This window comes from Arachis duranensis, chromosome 6 (genome assembly GCF_000817695.3).
Source record: "Arachis duranensis cultivar V14167 chromosome 6, aradu.V14167.gnm2.J7QH, whole genome shotgun sequence".
Lineage (NCBI taxonomy): Eukaryota > Viridiplantae > Streptophyta > Magnoliopsida > Fabales > Fabaceae > Arachis > Arachis duranensis.
The window spans coordinates 2,518,694-2,533,881 of record NC_029777.3 but is presented as its reverse complement, the minus strand read 5'-3'; the positions used below and the strand labels follow the sequence as shown (position 1 = coordinate 2,533,881).

General features: G+C 33.4%; 2 protein-coding genes across 6 annotated transcripts; both read left to right on the top strand.

The window, feature by feature from the left end:
• Positions 1 to 507: 507 nt before the first annotated feature.
• LOC107491949 (phospholipase A1 PLIP1, chloroplastic) lies at positions 508 to 5,688 on the top strand. 3 transcript variants are annotated; one of them, XM_016112892.3, is made up of 7 exons: positions 508 to 691; positions 815 to 888; positions 2,905 to 3,637; positions 3,754 to 4,275; positions 4,386 to 4,445; positions 4,532 to 4,948; positions 5,042 to 5,688. In XM_016112892.3, the coding sequence occupies exons 3-7, from the start codon at positions 2,972 to 2,974 to the stop codon at positions 5,462 to 5,464; spliced, it is 2,088 nt and encodes a 695-aa protein (XP_015968378.1). In that variant the 5' UTR covers positions 508 to 691; positions 815 to 888; positions 2,905 to 2,971; the 3' UTR covers positions 5,465 to 5,688. The 3 variants fall into 3 exon arrangements, with proteins under 3 accessions (XP_015968378.1, XP_015968376.1, XP_015968377.1); XM_016112890.3 differs by lacking the exon at positions 815 to 888; XM_016112891.3 differs by lacking the exons at positions 508 to 691; positions 815 to 888 and adding an exon at positions 1,987 to 2,600.
• Positions 5,689 to 7,156: 1,468 nt separating this feature from the next.
• Positions 7,157 to 11,446, top strand: LOC107491948 (uncharacterized). Of its 3 annotated transcripts, none has more exons than XM_052262742.1 (7): positions 7,157 to 7,752; positions 7,830 to 7,935; positions 8,109 to 8,291; positions 8,454 to 8,616; positions 9,148 to 9,467; positions 9,677 to 9,772; positions 11,101 to 11,446. In XM_052262742.1, exons 1-7 carry the CDS (start codon positions 7,597 to 7,599, stop codon positions 11,160 to 11,162), a joined length of 1,086 nt encoding a protein of 361 aa, XP_052118702.1. In that variant the 5' UTR covers positions 7,157 to 7,596; the 3' UTR covers positions 11,163 to 11,446. The 3 variants fall into 3 exon arrangements, with proteins under 3 accessions (XP_052118702.1, XP_015968374.1, XP_015968375.1); XM_016112888.3 differs by having other exon boundaries at positions 7,163 to 7,752; positions 9,677 to 9,766; XM_016112889.3 differs by having other exon boundaries at positions 7,165 to 7,752; positions 9,214 to 9,467.
• Positions 11,447 to 15,188: the final 3,742 nt, after the last annotated feature.

The window sequence follows — 15,188 nt, the reverse complement described above, 5'->3', positions numbered from 1 at the left end:
ACTATGTATTTATATAAATATATATAATTTAAATTTTTTAATATATTTTATATTAATGACTAATTTTAATATTTGATTTTAGCGTATATTTAATATGGTTATTATTTTTAGAGTAAATGTTCTTTTCGGTCCCTAACTATTTGTTCGATAGACTTCGCACCCCCTAATAAATATAAAAATTCAAATTGATTCCTGTATATTTTAAAACGTACATATATCAAAATAGATAAGGATTAATTTAAATTTTTATATTTGTTAAAAAGTACAAAATCCATCAAACAAATGGTTAGGAACAAAAAAACGACATTTACTCTTGTTTTTAACATCCATGCTCACATTAAGTAGAAACAAATAAATAACCAAGCACCAACTTTTGGAAAAAATGAGAAGGGTAGTTTAGTCCATATAACATGTCGCACGTGAAGTGATTCTCCATGCTCATTTCTGCTCTCCTTCCTCCTACTCTTCTGTATATATTATGCAATAGAGATTCTATATTATAGTTATAAGATTATAGATACAGAGAGAAGGATCACCAAACACAAAATTGTTTTCATTTTTCTTTGCTATATAAAAGAGCCGTAATTTTGAGTGTTTAATATATTAATAATGATAATACTAAGGCAAGATTTTCATCTGTAGCCACCATTGTGGGAGCTTCTACATCATACACTGCTTCCTTCCCTCTTTGGTATGTCATATACACATATGCATGTACATGCATACATACATTTTCTTATTCTTTAGCTTTTATAATTTTTTGTTATTTTTGTATAATGTTGCTTTGTTGGTTGTGTTTATGTTTGCGGTTCAGTTGCATGAATTGATTAACTATAAAAAAAAGTGTCTAACATTGCTGAAATCAGGTTGCTTAAGGTTCCAGATCAGGTACTTATTATATCTACCCCCACACTTTCACTTTATTTGAAAGCTCTCATTCTCATTTTATATTGTATATCAATAATTTGCTTGCCATTTCAAGGTTTCAATCAAGTTCTCTTTCACAGCTTTAATTTTTATTCGGAGTTTATTGTTTGGGTCTCTTTCATCGGTTCATGCGGTTCATGCATGTGTGCACATTCTCTTTATGAGTTAAAAAAAACTGTCTTTATTCATTGTTAATGCTGCTAGCTTTCTTTTGGAAAAAATTGCTGCTCATTATTATTATTTTTAAATTATTATCTAATAAGGTCATATCATTTTCCTGTTACTAAAGAAAAAATTGGCTAATATATATCAAATTTGCTCTGTACCAAATTTGCTCTGTACCGAATCTGTAGGAATTAGGAAACTAGGAATTGGTTTTCCAAATATTGCAAATAAGCATGCAAAAAATTTTAGAATTAAAAAGTGTTTTACTAATAAGTAATAACTCGTTGCCATTTATTTTTGGGCACTTCTTGCGGCGTAAATTTTGCTTGATTCTTTGCCGAATCCTGTAACTGATGACTACATTGAATTTAAGTGGTAACTTTTGTAGATACTTTCTAGTTTAAGCTTAAAAGTTAATTTAATTAATAGTAACTTCTAAAACAGTTTGTGATTTCCAAAAAGCAATTAAATAAAGTTAACCAAAAAATGAATAAAGCTCACACTATAATTGCCACTAGAAAATTTGGATATGGAAGTAGGAGGAGTATTATACCTTAATATGGTAATTTTTGGTGTTTTTTAAAATTACGAGAAGCACACAAATCAGACTTTTGGGTACACAAAACGGACTCACCGATTTGTGTTTAAAAAATAAAAAAAAATTGGAGTACACAAATGGTACCGTCTAATTTGTGTACTCCAAATTTTTTTAATTTTTTAAATACAAATCAAACTGTCCGATTTTAGTACCTCTTAAAAATTGTACGGTCCAATTTGTACTCTATAAATTAAATCATCCCACAGTTTAGAAAAATATCACAGTAGATCACAATTTAGAAAAACATCATTGTTAACCCAATATTTAAAAAAATGTGTATAATTGTTCTAACATAAGTTAATAAACTGTGTTTTAGTTGTTCAAAAAGAAGAATACTCGATGTTCTAACATTTCTCGTCCAAAAACATTGTTGTAGTAGTAATGCCCAACAAATATCAACTTGATGTCAAACTGTGAAGGTTAACAAATTAGTTTGTTTATTTATTTATTTAATTTTGTTGAGAACTCAGCCTAACTCTAGAGGAATACCTTGTATTGTAAATATTACTTCGGAAATTTCGAGGCACCAATTCATCTGTAGTGCTTTTATTTTCATTGATATTTATGTAGTTTGGTGCTGTTTTATGGTAACTTTCTAGGTTGGAACGAGTCCTTTTCGCATTTCCCCCTCCTAACATGTCGGTTGAAACTTGAAAGTTAGATCTTTTTAATATATATGCGACAATTCCAAGAAAATAAACCCAGAATCTCAGACGTAACATTTACTAAATAAATTAATAAGCCATGTCCTTTCTCTTTCCAAAGAAAGAAACCAATTGTAGCATTTCTTGCTCCCTTTTTCTTTATCCCTCCTACTAATTACAATGCTTTTCTTTGTGTTCTTCTAATTCCATAAACTGCTCAGTTCTCACAACTGATACCTTTATAGCCACATGCGACACACACATAGGTAGTGAATTTTTCAATTCTTAATTTCGAATTTAACGAGCTTCATAAATTTGCAACAATCTCGAAATTAACTATGTAAATAATAAATGTCTCCTAGCATTGGCACTAGTATGCAATATTTGTCTATTCCTTAGTCTTTTAGTTGCGTTCATTGATTGAATTTTACTGTCGTTGGAAACAAGAAACTTGTTCTTTTTTTTCTTTTTGCACTTATAAAATCTATATACATGCATCAGACTTGTTCCAAGGACAAAAAATGAATTGTATAAAAAGATTTTGAGGTACTGATGAGTTGTAATTTGCAGAGAACCAAGTAGAGTGAGTGAAGAAGAAGGACCTTACTCACTGACATAAAGAAATAACCAAAAAGCCATGGCCTTTAGTGCAGTTGGCATGGCTACTTCTCCGGCTTCATCTGCCACAATGGACATAAGAACAACAAAGCATAACGGTCTTCGCCGATCAAGTTCCGGCATAGAACTTTCCACACGTTCCATTATGCAGAGGTCTTATTCTGATACCCACCTGTGTTGTGCTGTCAATCCCATACAAGCTACATCTCTGCAGCCAAAGCAAAAGAGCAACAAGTCAATGGGGATCTCGCCATTTCAATTTTCAGGCTCCATTTTACCGAATTCGCTGCGGTCTTTCTTGTTTGATCCGGAAACAAGCAAGGAAATGAATATGGGGGAGAAGGATCACAGCTCACATTTTGAGGAAAGTGCTGTGGAATGTAATGAAGATGAGAAAATAAACAGGACTAATTGGATAGAGAGGCTTATGGAGATTAAGAAAAATTGGAGAAATAGAATACCAAAAGAGGAGATGGATCCGGATATGATATGTGACAATAATAGTAATGATGAATGTGACTGTGATGAAGGTTGTGTGGTGGATTATGTAGAAGATGGGCAAGAAGGGACTTATGATCACGACTCGTTCACAAAATTTCTGTCTCAAGTGTCATGGTCTGATACCAAATTATACTCTAAGCTTGCTTTCCTATGCAACATGGCTTATGTGATTCCAGAAATCAAGGTAAGCACAAGCTGTATGGTGATTTAGTAATAAGATTTTAGATCTGTTTCTTGCTCTTGATTTGCATGTAAATAAAGTTGAAGACAAATAAATGACACTTACTAAATGAATTGCAGGCTAAGGACTTGAGAAGATACTACAGCCTTCAATTCATAACATCTTCTTTAGAGAAGAAAGCTGAAGTGGAAAAGTTGAAAGAGAGATTGGATAAGGACTCGACTCGCATACCTATCAATGGCTCTGTAGCCTCTCAAGATGGATCAGAAAAAGGAAAAGATAACAAAGAGAGGCATCAAATCCGGCTTGCTTATGATATTGCTACCTCGGCCGCCTCTTATGTCCAATTGCGCGCTAAGGACCTCTTGTCCCTTACTGCCAAGCGACAGCAGCCGCAGAGTGACATTCTGGATTCTAATGGAAGGGAAAATTCAGAAGGATTTGAGGCGGAAGGCGCTTCCCGGGCTTATACATCAGAGGTTGCAGCTTATGTTGCAGCATCAACAATGACGGCTGTGGTAGCTGCTTGTGAGAAGGAGAAGCAGGAAGCAGCCAAGGATCTTCAGTCACTTCATTCCTCACCTTGTGAATGGTTTATCTGTGATGATTCCAACACTTACACTAGATACTTTGTAATTCAGGTAACAGTCACCTTAGTTATTCTTCATACACAAGTTATGTCATTGTGCTACACAATCTTCAAATTTGAAGACTAACTTTAAACATTTCTTTTCTTTTATTTATGTTGTAGGGTTCAGACTCCTTGGCATCTTGGCAAGCAAACCTTTTCTTTGAGCCAACCAAATTTGAGGTAAGAATAAGAGTCCTTAGTTTCAGATGTTATTTTGCAAGAAAAGTACCAAAGCACTCATAGTAAAGTACTACTCTTTTACACAGGACACAGATGTACTTGTTCATAGAGGAATTTATGAAGCAGCAAAAGGAATATATGAGCAATTTTTGCCAGAAATAAAGGCTCACTTGAAGAGACATGGAGATCGCGCTAAGCTTCAATTCACTGGCCATTCCCTTGGGGGAAGTCTCTCTCTTCTGGTTCATTTGATGCTTTTGAGCAGGAAGGTTGTCAGTCCCTCAACTCTTCGACCGGTCGTGACTTTCGGGTCGCCTTTTGTATTCTGTGGAGGCCATAAATTGCTTGATCATCTAGGATTGGATGAGAGCCATATCCATTGTGTAATGATGCATAGAGATATAGTTCCCAGGGCCTTCTCATGCAGCTATCCTAACCATGTAGCCCTTGTCCTTAAGCGCCTAAACAGCACGTTTCGCTCGCATCCTTGTCTCATAAAAAATGTAAGCATCAATCATAGACTCATGGTGAGTGAAAATTATGAAGGACTAAACTGTTGAATCATACTAACCATTTGTTTTCTCTGGAATTCTCAGAAGTTGTTGTACTCACCATTGGGTAAAATATTCATTCTCCAACCTGATGAGAGAACATCTCCTCCTCATCCTTTGCTACCTTCAGGAAGTGCCTTCTATGCCTTGGACAGTGCTAGATGTGGATACACTCCAAGTGTTCTTAGAACTTTTCTCAATCAACCACACCCCATTGAGACACTTAGTGATCCAACAGCATATGGTTCAGAAGGCACAATTCTAAGGGACCATGACTCCAGCAACTACCTCAAAGTTGTCAATGGAGTGTTGAGACAGCATTCGAAGAATATCGTCCGCCAAATGAGGAAGCAGAGGATTAATGAGCTTTGGCCATTGCTGACTACACCATCTCCACACTCATGGAACCATGAACAGAACTTGGAGAGGTGTAATTTGATGACAAAGGAGATAGTGACAGGGGTCTAATTTAAGATATCTACTAGTCATTGAATAAGTCATCGAAAATAATTAGTGTAGACATCATGGCATGTTAATGTACATTTCTAGACATCTAACGAGATTCTGCTACAACATCTCTGACTAACACTCTGTAGAAAGTACAATAAGATATTTCCGTTGATTTTTCTCATCTTTGGTGTATAAGAGCAAGAGAATAGTGGATGGCATGAAAACTATGAAATGATATGATATGATATAGAGAAACTCAGTCGACTAAATCCTAAATTCTAAATCGTAATATGTGCATCAAGGTCCCCTAATGGCCTTATCAGTCTCACTCATGCGAACCAAAAGCTTCTATTGGCAATATCAAACTGCTTGACAAGACACTGATGGATAAAGACACAATTTTGTGTTCTTGTATTCAAACTAGAACAAATTATGAAAATTCAATTTATTCTCATTTTTTTTTTATTAAAAAAATTTGAGATAAAAAATATAATAATAAAAAATATAATTATAAAAAATTAACAAGAATAATGAAAGAAAAAATAAAAAATAAGTTGTTATTTTCGTGTCCTTCTTTTTAGGATGGACACACACTCTGGACACATTGTTTCTGTTCATGTCTCCTCTGTCAACACAATTGTGTATAAACAAACGCAGCGTTTAAGTACAAGTTAGTTAAACCTTCTTTTATATTGCAGCCGTTAATTAATTAGTTTAAATTGGAGAGAATTATAAACCAAACGTTTTTCTCGAAGTTACCTCATCAGAACCAGTACTCGGTGAAGATATTGAGAAATGAGGAAACTTAAAAAGACAGCGAACAAGATTCAATTAAGGCAAACATGTTGAAATTTTATATCCGTAGACCACAGATGAAATTAACCATATGAATAATATGATATTGGCAACACAAATGAAGAAGCACAACACGCAATTAAAGCACAATCAATGATTCAAACCTATGCCCTACGTAATTTCAGATATGTGGTTAATTAATAAACATATGCAGTAAATAGCTAGAAAATATAATAAAAGAAAATAATAGAAATGATAAATATAAATTTGCAGACTACATTATTTGATTATTGATGCTAAGTTTAACTGCAGTGTGAATGAGCGCATGCGTGGCTTGTGAACCGGCTCAGGATAGGACTCACGAGCTCTTCAACGTTGGAATATTCACCAAAAGATATCAGATGGGTGTTATTGTCAAAACTATTTTTTTTAAATACACTTATTTAAATCCAATAAAATTTGAAGAAATAGAAATTTAGTAGTACAATACAAGCAGTCATTTATTTCTCCTCTCTGAATCTGACTAGGACATCTAGAACGCAACGCGGTTGAAGAATCTCAATGCATGCAGGATTGGACTTGGACCACACAATACCCATACCATAGCAGTCGTAATATTGTTTTATCTCACTATATCTTTCAATTTGGCAGGACAAAGACTAATTTACACGGATCGAATCTCTATTTAAGGGTTAGTCGCTGGTAATAGATTATTGCTGTATATAAAAAACGAGATTCAAACTCTCGATACTTACTTGAGCAGACTAATGAATTAACCGGTATACCAATCCAACTTAAGTTAGCAATCGTAGTATTTGATCGAGGCAAGTTGGTATTCTTTCTACATAAGCTTAAATTGGTGTATGGTATTCAGGGTATAAACAAGTAGTAATTTAATTAGCCATAATAGAGAGTAATTTATTAACTGACATATCTGAGGCGGAATAAACAAAGGTTGGTGAGTGGTGATGGTGTTTGTAAAGGCGACAGCTATAACCGACGCCTGAGGCCTTAATTTCACTTTCATTTTATTATAACGTCTCTCCGACTCCCACCGAAACGTAACCTTCACATCACTTTCTCAGTCAAATAAAATATCTTCTTCCTCCCGCCCACTCTCTTTGTTAGTTCAATTAACCTTTGCTTTGAACATCATTAACACTAATTAATTAGTGTTGTTAGTAGTAATTCATCCACTGAAACTGCTTTAACTGTAATTTCAGGAAGCGCAACTCTCCATAGAATTGGAAATAGTATTTGTTAAGACAATCTCCGTGTTTTGTGAGAGAGGTGAATTGAATTTGAGATCTCTATTAACTCCAATTCTGTGGATTTCGTGAACTGAATTGCAGAGAATGCAAGAATTGCAATCCTCAACACAAGCTTCTCACGACTTCCAAAGTGAACGACAACCGAACAATCACACAACTGATGCTGCCGTTACGGATTCAGGATCAGCATCTGCTACAGCTAATGACAGCAAGAAAGTTTCACGCCAAGACATTGAGCTTGTAAGCAAATCCTACTAGCTTGTCAGGAAGCTAATTTGAAAAAATAGAATAAAATCTTGAACAAAATTTGTTTACAGGTGCAGAATTTGATAGAAAGGTGCCTACAATTATATATGAATAAAGATGAAGTTGTGAAAACACTTTTGACCAGAGCAAAGATAGATCCTGGATTTACAACTCTAGGTATCCATCTTGAAATTCTCTATCATGCAATTTATATTTTTCATCCTTTTAGTAATATAAATAGTTGATTGTATGAGTTATTCAAATTTTATTTGAACAGAATGGTTATCTGTTAACTAAGTTATTGATGTAATGTTCAATATTTCTGTTTGATTTTTCCACCACGTATTCAGTATGGCAGAAGCTGGAAGAAGAGAATGCTGATTTCTTTAGGGCCTATTATATCAGGCTAAAATTGAAAAAGCAAATACTTATGTTCAATCATTTGCTTGAGCATCAATATCATCTGATGAAGTCTTCTTTACCTGCAAAGGCTCCATTGGCTCCTATACAAAATGGAGTCCATCCAATGTCCGGTAAATCTTGCGTCTTATGGATGTATTGATGTGTTAAGGGTGTTTCAGCTTTGAAATTAAGAATATTTTGATAATTTTCCAAGTACAATCGATTTTCTCAGTTCTTTTCTCGTCTCTTTCTCTTCGTTATTCGATCTTCAATGCCATTTGCGTGCAGTGCAGTCAACAAACTCCCTATGGGATACCCAGTACTACAGCAGCCTCCCCTTCCTGCAGCTGGCCAACCACATCTTGACTCCATGGGTGGTGCCATATCAGGTCATGTTGTTAATGGAGTCCCTGCACCAAGCAACTATCATTCAATTAGGACAAATTCTGCTAATGGGTGAGAACTCATTCAACTCCACGTGCTTCTTTTCTTATTTAATCAATCCCATAAGGGTTTTTACTTTTTATTTGTACTCTAGTTTATTGAAGATCAATAAATCACTGTTAGTCAATTTATACTGTGTTTGGTGGCTTGACTCATACCTTGTTTCTAAAGCTTTTGTTCTATATAATTATCTTGCTGGCATTATAAGTTTTCTATTGTAGTTTACCGCACAACATCCTGTGAAAAATTTCCTCCATCTAAATTTATTACTTATAAAGATATAAAACAAATCATATGCCTTTAGCTAATAGCTTGAGCTTTAAGGAAATTAGGCCAAATAAAAGCATAATGGCTCAATGACTTAGTTGTGGCTCTTTTAAGTGTTTCTCCTCTTTGTGCATTATGCTTGGAGTATCATGGTCTTCTTGTGCTTAAATGGTAGTTAAATTGGTGGAAAATTGAGCAGCATGTTCCTATTCCTCTATTTTAGTAATTTCCTTGATAGAATTTTTGCAAATGAGAGCTGTTTTTGTCCTTCTTAAGTATGGTGATGAACCACAGTACACCTGATATGGATATGCCTATTGCTATTGCACCGAATGGTGCTAGGTCGTCCATGTCAGAAATGCCACTGAGCCCCGCATCAGTAGCATCCAGTAGCCATTTCCCCTTCTCTGCATCAGACATATCAGGAATGTGCACAGATGCAGCTGCTCTTGATACGGCATTTACATCAGATGTGGCAAGTTCTGTAGGACTGCAACTTGCACCAGATAATGTCAATGGAGTTTCCAGATCTCTAGATCAAATTCAGTGGAATTTTAGCCTATCTGATTTAACAGCAGATTTGTCGAACTTGGGAGGTAATGGCTTATTTTACTGTCTGATCAATCGTTAGATAGATATTACTATTGCTATCACGTCAAAGTTAAGCTTGTTGGAGGTCTCAAGCAAAATGTTAGTTTAAGAGTTATAACAAGTATGGAACCTTTTTAAGTTCTATTCTAAGGTTTTTCCAGGTTTACCTTTTGTGGATATCTTCATGATTTTTATGTATTGTCTTTGTTTGCAGATCTAGAAGCTCTAGGAAACTATCCTGGTTCACCATTTATGCAGTCTGATTCAGATATTTTGCTTGAATCTTCGGATCAAAAGGACATAGGTAATGGTAATGGCATAATGCATAAATGCTTCTCTTTTCCTTTATCTTTCGAGGTTTTGAAAAACATTACAATGAAGGGGATCTGCTAATTTCTGAACTGCCACATAATGTTGATAGTCATGAAGACTTCAGACTACATGTTTTTACTTGCAACCTAGATACAGAATATAGACTTCTGTGAAACCTGGTTCAAGAGTAGGGATGGCAAAACTTTCCGAGATGCGGGGATCCCTGCGGGGACCGCCCCGAATGGGGATCCGATTGTGGGGAATTTTCCCCGTGGGGATGGGGACGGGAGACAAAATTCCCCTGGGACAGACACGGGGACCCGAGCGGGGATCCCCGTCCTATCCCCGCTAATCCCCGAAGTTTATAAATTTACTGAATTATCTTTAATAGTTTATTTCTCATATATGTTTTTTAGTTATTTCATACACACATATATATAGAAACTCAAAACTCCTAATCCTCATTTGCATAACTCTTCTTCAATTCAGAAATCTCTAACGTTGTCCATACTCCATCCAACCTCTCTGCAGCCACCCTCTCGCCACTCTCCCTTCTCACCGCATCGTCACACTTCACCGTGCCATGATCCTCACTGCATCGTGCTCTCTATTTGCGATGTTCCTTTCCGTAATTTTGTCGTCATGTCCATTCTCCTCTCTGTTGCTGCGTCTCCCACCTTGTCCACTTTTCTATCCTCTGGCTTGCCGTTGCATCCCCTATTGCATCGTCTCGAAAGAAGTCACCATCTTATTGTTTAGACTTTTTGTATAAAATCTTGTTATTTTTTTATAGAATATGGAAATTAATAATTAGTTAGATCTATTAGATAGACGGGAAATGAGGTCATCGCGGAAAATGGGGCCCTGTGGAAAATGGGGTGGGAAGCAATATTCCCCCACGGCGGGTAACGGGAACGGGGACGGGGAGTAAATCTGGGGGCGGAGATGGGGAGCAGGGAGGCATCCCCGCCCCCGCCCTGCCCCCATTGACATCGCTATTCAAGAGGCAAACGTATAAATAAAACCAAACTATAAAACTGGAATATGAAATAATTTATAAAGAACTCAGTTTCAAGAATCAGGTAAATTAGAGGGCTGAAAAATCCATGAAGAATAGAATAACTTGTGAATATAATTTAAATAGTTACCTAAAAATTTAACATATCAGAACTAGTCAATGCAGTAAAAAAGTGTATCGATGAATGTTTCTCTAACTTTGTTTTGCATCTGGTTTATGTTATATTACTTCACTCTTTATCTTCTAAAGTTGTGGCTCATGTTTGGTCAATTGACTATAACAGAGGTAGCTTTGTTTTTTTATTTCAGTGGATGAATTCTTTGTTACTTCTGAGCCCCAAGGCTCTCAGTCAGATGAGGAGAGAGCTTAAGAGAAGGCGAGGCCAGTTGTGTTTCACATTAAAATGGTCAGGTTGCATTAAATTAGGATCAATCATTTGGATTCTTTGGGAAATTGCTATATGGAATAGTTTGGGACTATGTTTAGGATTTAGTTGTTGTATTTATACGTACATATTGGTTGGATCGTTGTCAATGTTACGGTTGATTTGACTCAACAACTGATGAGAATGTGCTGAACTTAAATAGTTTCTCATTGTAGATAACTTCACTTTGTTGTAGATGCAGTTACAATAAAATATTAGAGGTTTTTGAATCACGAACTCCCTTTTCTATTTGTAGATGGTGGAAATTTCGAAGAATTTTTGTATGTCTGCATATAATATATTTGTGTATTGACCGTTTCAAAGTCTGCTGCTATCTTCAAATCAAATATAATAAAAAAAGACGCATGTTGAGACGTTGGGATATGGTAATTAAAAATATATTTTTATTATATAAAAATTGATGTGAAAGTCTTTATTATACATTAGATTTAACTTATCTTTGTTTTTCTAATGATACCTAGTCAGCACATTTGCTTAGTTGGCAAATTTTCGGAATCAACCAATCATATTTTAAAAAATAAAAAATTAAAAAAATTAAAATTATAACTCTTATAATTAATTAATTTATTATATATTATTATTCAATAAAAATATAAAATATTAATTAAATACAATAAACATCTACATTAAAAGTGTTATAATAATATTATCATAACAAATTTTAAGTTACAAAGTACAAATTATTCAAATTTTATACTATTTAACATACTTATATATCATAAGACTTTTACCGATATTATTTTATTTCACAATTCGTGATTTGTCTACAAAAAATATTTACACCAACATATGAAGAAGAGCCTATTTATTTAAAAATAATTCCATTAAATGATTAGATACAAAATTAAAATATTTATTGTATTTTTAAAACAAATTTATGAGAAAAAACACTCTTATTACTTTTACTATTTATATTTTTTTCATTATTTTGTAATACTTTACATATAATTATATTTTAATATATTTATAATTATACTTATTAAATTAATTTTATTAAAAATAACTTATTCAATATATATATAGAATACATGTTCTAAAAACTTTTAATCTTACTATTATAGATGTTATTAAAAAATTATATGCATTAAGAGAAGAAGAATAAGTAGTATCAAAGAAAAATCTACAAAAATACAAAAAAAAAAAATTGTGCTACAACATAAAATATTATTAACATGTATTTTTACTTTATGCTATTTAAATTATTCTTATTAAAAATAGTTTATTCAATATATTATATACACACAATAAATATTCTAAAAAATTTTATTCTTACTATTATATGCATTAGGAGAAGAAAAATAAATAAATGTAAAAAAAATCACAAAAAATATAAAAAATAAAATTTTTGTGCTACAACATAAGAAAATATTACAAATTTAAATTATAAAAAAATTTATCATATTGTATCAAATTATACCTATCATAAAAAGTTTTATCAAATTATAAATTATTAACTCAATAATTATTATATATTCAAAATTAAATTAAAAATTTTATATCAAAGTGCTACAATAACTTTTCTGCTATTTGATAGAAAAGTAAAAAAATTATTAGGCACAATTACCTTAAATATAATTACACTCCAAGATAGCAATGACACTCAAACGCCATCCTAATTGAAAAATTTATACAACTTTACACTTATATTTGAAGTCAAAGTAAATTATTTTAACTATGTTATTAACAATACACTATTATTAAAACATTTGTCCCAATAAAAAATACCAAACTCAACTCCTATTACAACAAATAAAATACGTAATACAACAAAAATTTTATTTATTCAAAACATCATTTATATTGCTCATTTAAATTCTTCATTGATTATAGGAACCAACTTCACTATCACTAATATTATCAGACCTAGATAACATACAAGTCAAGAGATTAAGGAGAAACAAAATAAACGAATCTAAAACACATCTTTGATGAAGAACATATATACAAAGATGGAATAAAAAAAGATAATAAATCAAAAAATTTATACGAGTCAACAATTCAGTAAAAATATGTCTCCACAAAAATATATGATAGGAAAAAAAAAACAACTCCAATAATAATCAAAAATAAAAAAAAAAGAGGAACATCATATAAAAAGATTAAATCTATCAATTAAAACAAATACAAAAATAAAAATAATAAATAAAGATATAACTCTATACAATTTCAATATAAAAAAGTTTTTGTATTATAAAATATTTTAAACAAAAAATACATCAAATTTCATATTAGTTTGTATATATTTTAATTAATTTTTAAATAATATAATACTCTTAAAAAAATATTATATACTATTATTAATTCATCATCCCGCCTATTGCACAATCTCATTCTAGTTATAAAATAACTACCATTTAATTAGAATAAAATGATAGTTGTTTTGTGTTGACTTGACTTTTACTTCCGTCAGCCATAGTTCTAACTTCTAAGTTCTTTCTAAATAAAGAATGCCATAGGCCTTTAAAAAAATGCCACATTTATCGAATTCCTCCTTTAAAAAAATGATACCCCCATTTCCCCTTCTCTTTCACATTGCCTTCATCTCTTTTTCCTTTTTTCTTTTCTTTTTTTTGTTCTATTTTATTTTGTTTGGAGACGAACAAACATTTAAATTTAATATTATCGCTTCACTTATTCTCTTTTTAATTTCATGACATCAAAAAATACTGAAACTTCAAAAAAAAAAAGAAAAAAAAGAACCGGCCACTGATTCTTATTATTGAAGGAGATTTCATTCCAAATTATATGAAAAACATTTTTATGAGGTCACTTTCAAGAGGACTATGATTCCGGAAGTAAAAATTACATTTCAACTAAACGAGTATCTGAAATTTCAATTCTAGATTTAGAAGCGAGGGTGGTAATTTTTGTACAACCCACACACAGAAATCGAACAATTGATGATTCGAAAATTTTATAGCAACCCTTTGGGTCACCTATAAAAATATCGTTGGAGTTAATGAGAAGAACCACCAAAGTTATGTGAGAAAAAAATTTATTGACTTCAGTCCAAAAAATATCCGACAAACCCTCCATTTGTCATCCCCTACTAATCATATGGCAGAGTGTTATAATGAGAGGGTAAACCGAGATTAGCAATTAGACCAAGTACTTGTTGAGATATGCATTCCAGAGGCCCAGTGAAGAATAGATTCAGAAGGAAAATCTGTACCAACTTAAGAGTAGTGACTTTCTTTCTTTGGCTAGAGAATGGTTAGACTTCATCCAGAGGTCTATCATGCCTACTAGCAACCAGTTTGAATGCACTATGAACGGAGCTATTATGATTCATTGCATTATGAATGGAGAGAAGATGGAGGTAGAGGACATCATTGCACAACAGATCTATAGCATTGCTTCCAACTTCTCAACACATGCTAGAGTGGGCTTCCCACATCTTATCTACCACCTCTGTGAAGCCGCTAGGGTGAAGGTGAAAAATGATTTTTCTATTCCAGTAGAGAGACTTATCACCAAAAAGACTATAGAATATGTTAAGGGGTATCAGAGGGTTCACAGAGGAGAGCAAGCTAGAGAGGAGGCTTAGTAGGACCAGCCTCCCCTACTTCAGAAACAGTATTTTTTTGTCTTAGGAGTACTGGCAGTAGCTCACATTCTCTCTTGAACAGATGAGGATGACACAGGATAGCCGCTGGAAGCAGCTTACTTCCTCTCTCGATTAGATGAGAGCAGTATAAGACAGTCACAACACTCTTTTTCATCAGTTGGTGGCAGAGCAAAATACTCAGCGCCATGAGCTTTTTCAGCTGAGGCATGACTTTGGATACCTGAGAGGACCATATGGACCGCAGCCTGAGGAGAGAGATCCCACCGGGACGACTGAGATGGTTTAGTTCCTTTTGCACTTCCTATTTCCTTTCCGTTTCTGTTATACTATATTTCTGTTTTCTCTTGCTTTGATTGCCTGCATGATCTTTAGTATTTTCAATT

Bases quoted from the DNA above. Each gene is read 5' to 3' on its own strand.
- LOC107491949 (XM_016112890.3), top strand. From the start codon at position 2,972: ATGGCCTTTAGTGCAGTTGGCATGGCTACTTCTCCGGCTTCATCTGCC. The intron at 4,276-4,385 runs GTAACAGTCACC...TTTATGTTGTAG, and splicing joins CTAGATACTTTGTAATTCAG to GGTTCAGACTCCTTGGCATC. The intron at 4,446-4,531 runs GTAAGAATAAGA...TCTTTTACACAG, and splicing joins TTGAGCCAACCAAATTTGAG to GACACAGATGTACTTGTTCA.
- LOC107491948 (XM_052262742.1), top strand. From the start codon at position 7,597: ATGCAAGAATTGCAATCCTCAACACAAGCTTCTCACGACTTCCAAAGT. The intron at 8,292-8,453 runs GTAAATCTTGCG...CGTGCAGTGCAG, and splicing joins TGGAGTCCATCCAATGTCCG to TCAACAAACTCCCTATGGGA. The intron at 9,773-11,100 runs GTAATGGCATAA...TTTTTATTTCAG, and splicing joins TCAAAAGGACATAGGTAATG to TGGATGAATTCTTTGTTACT.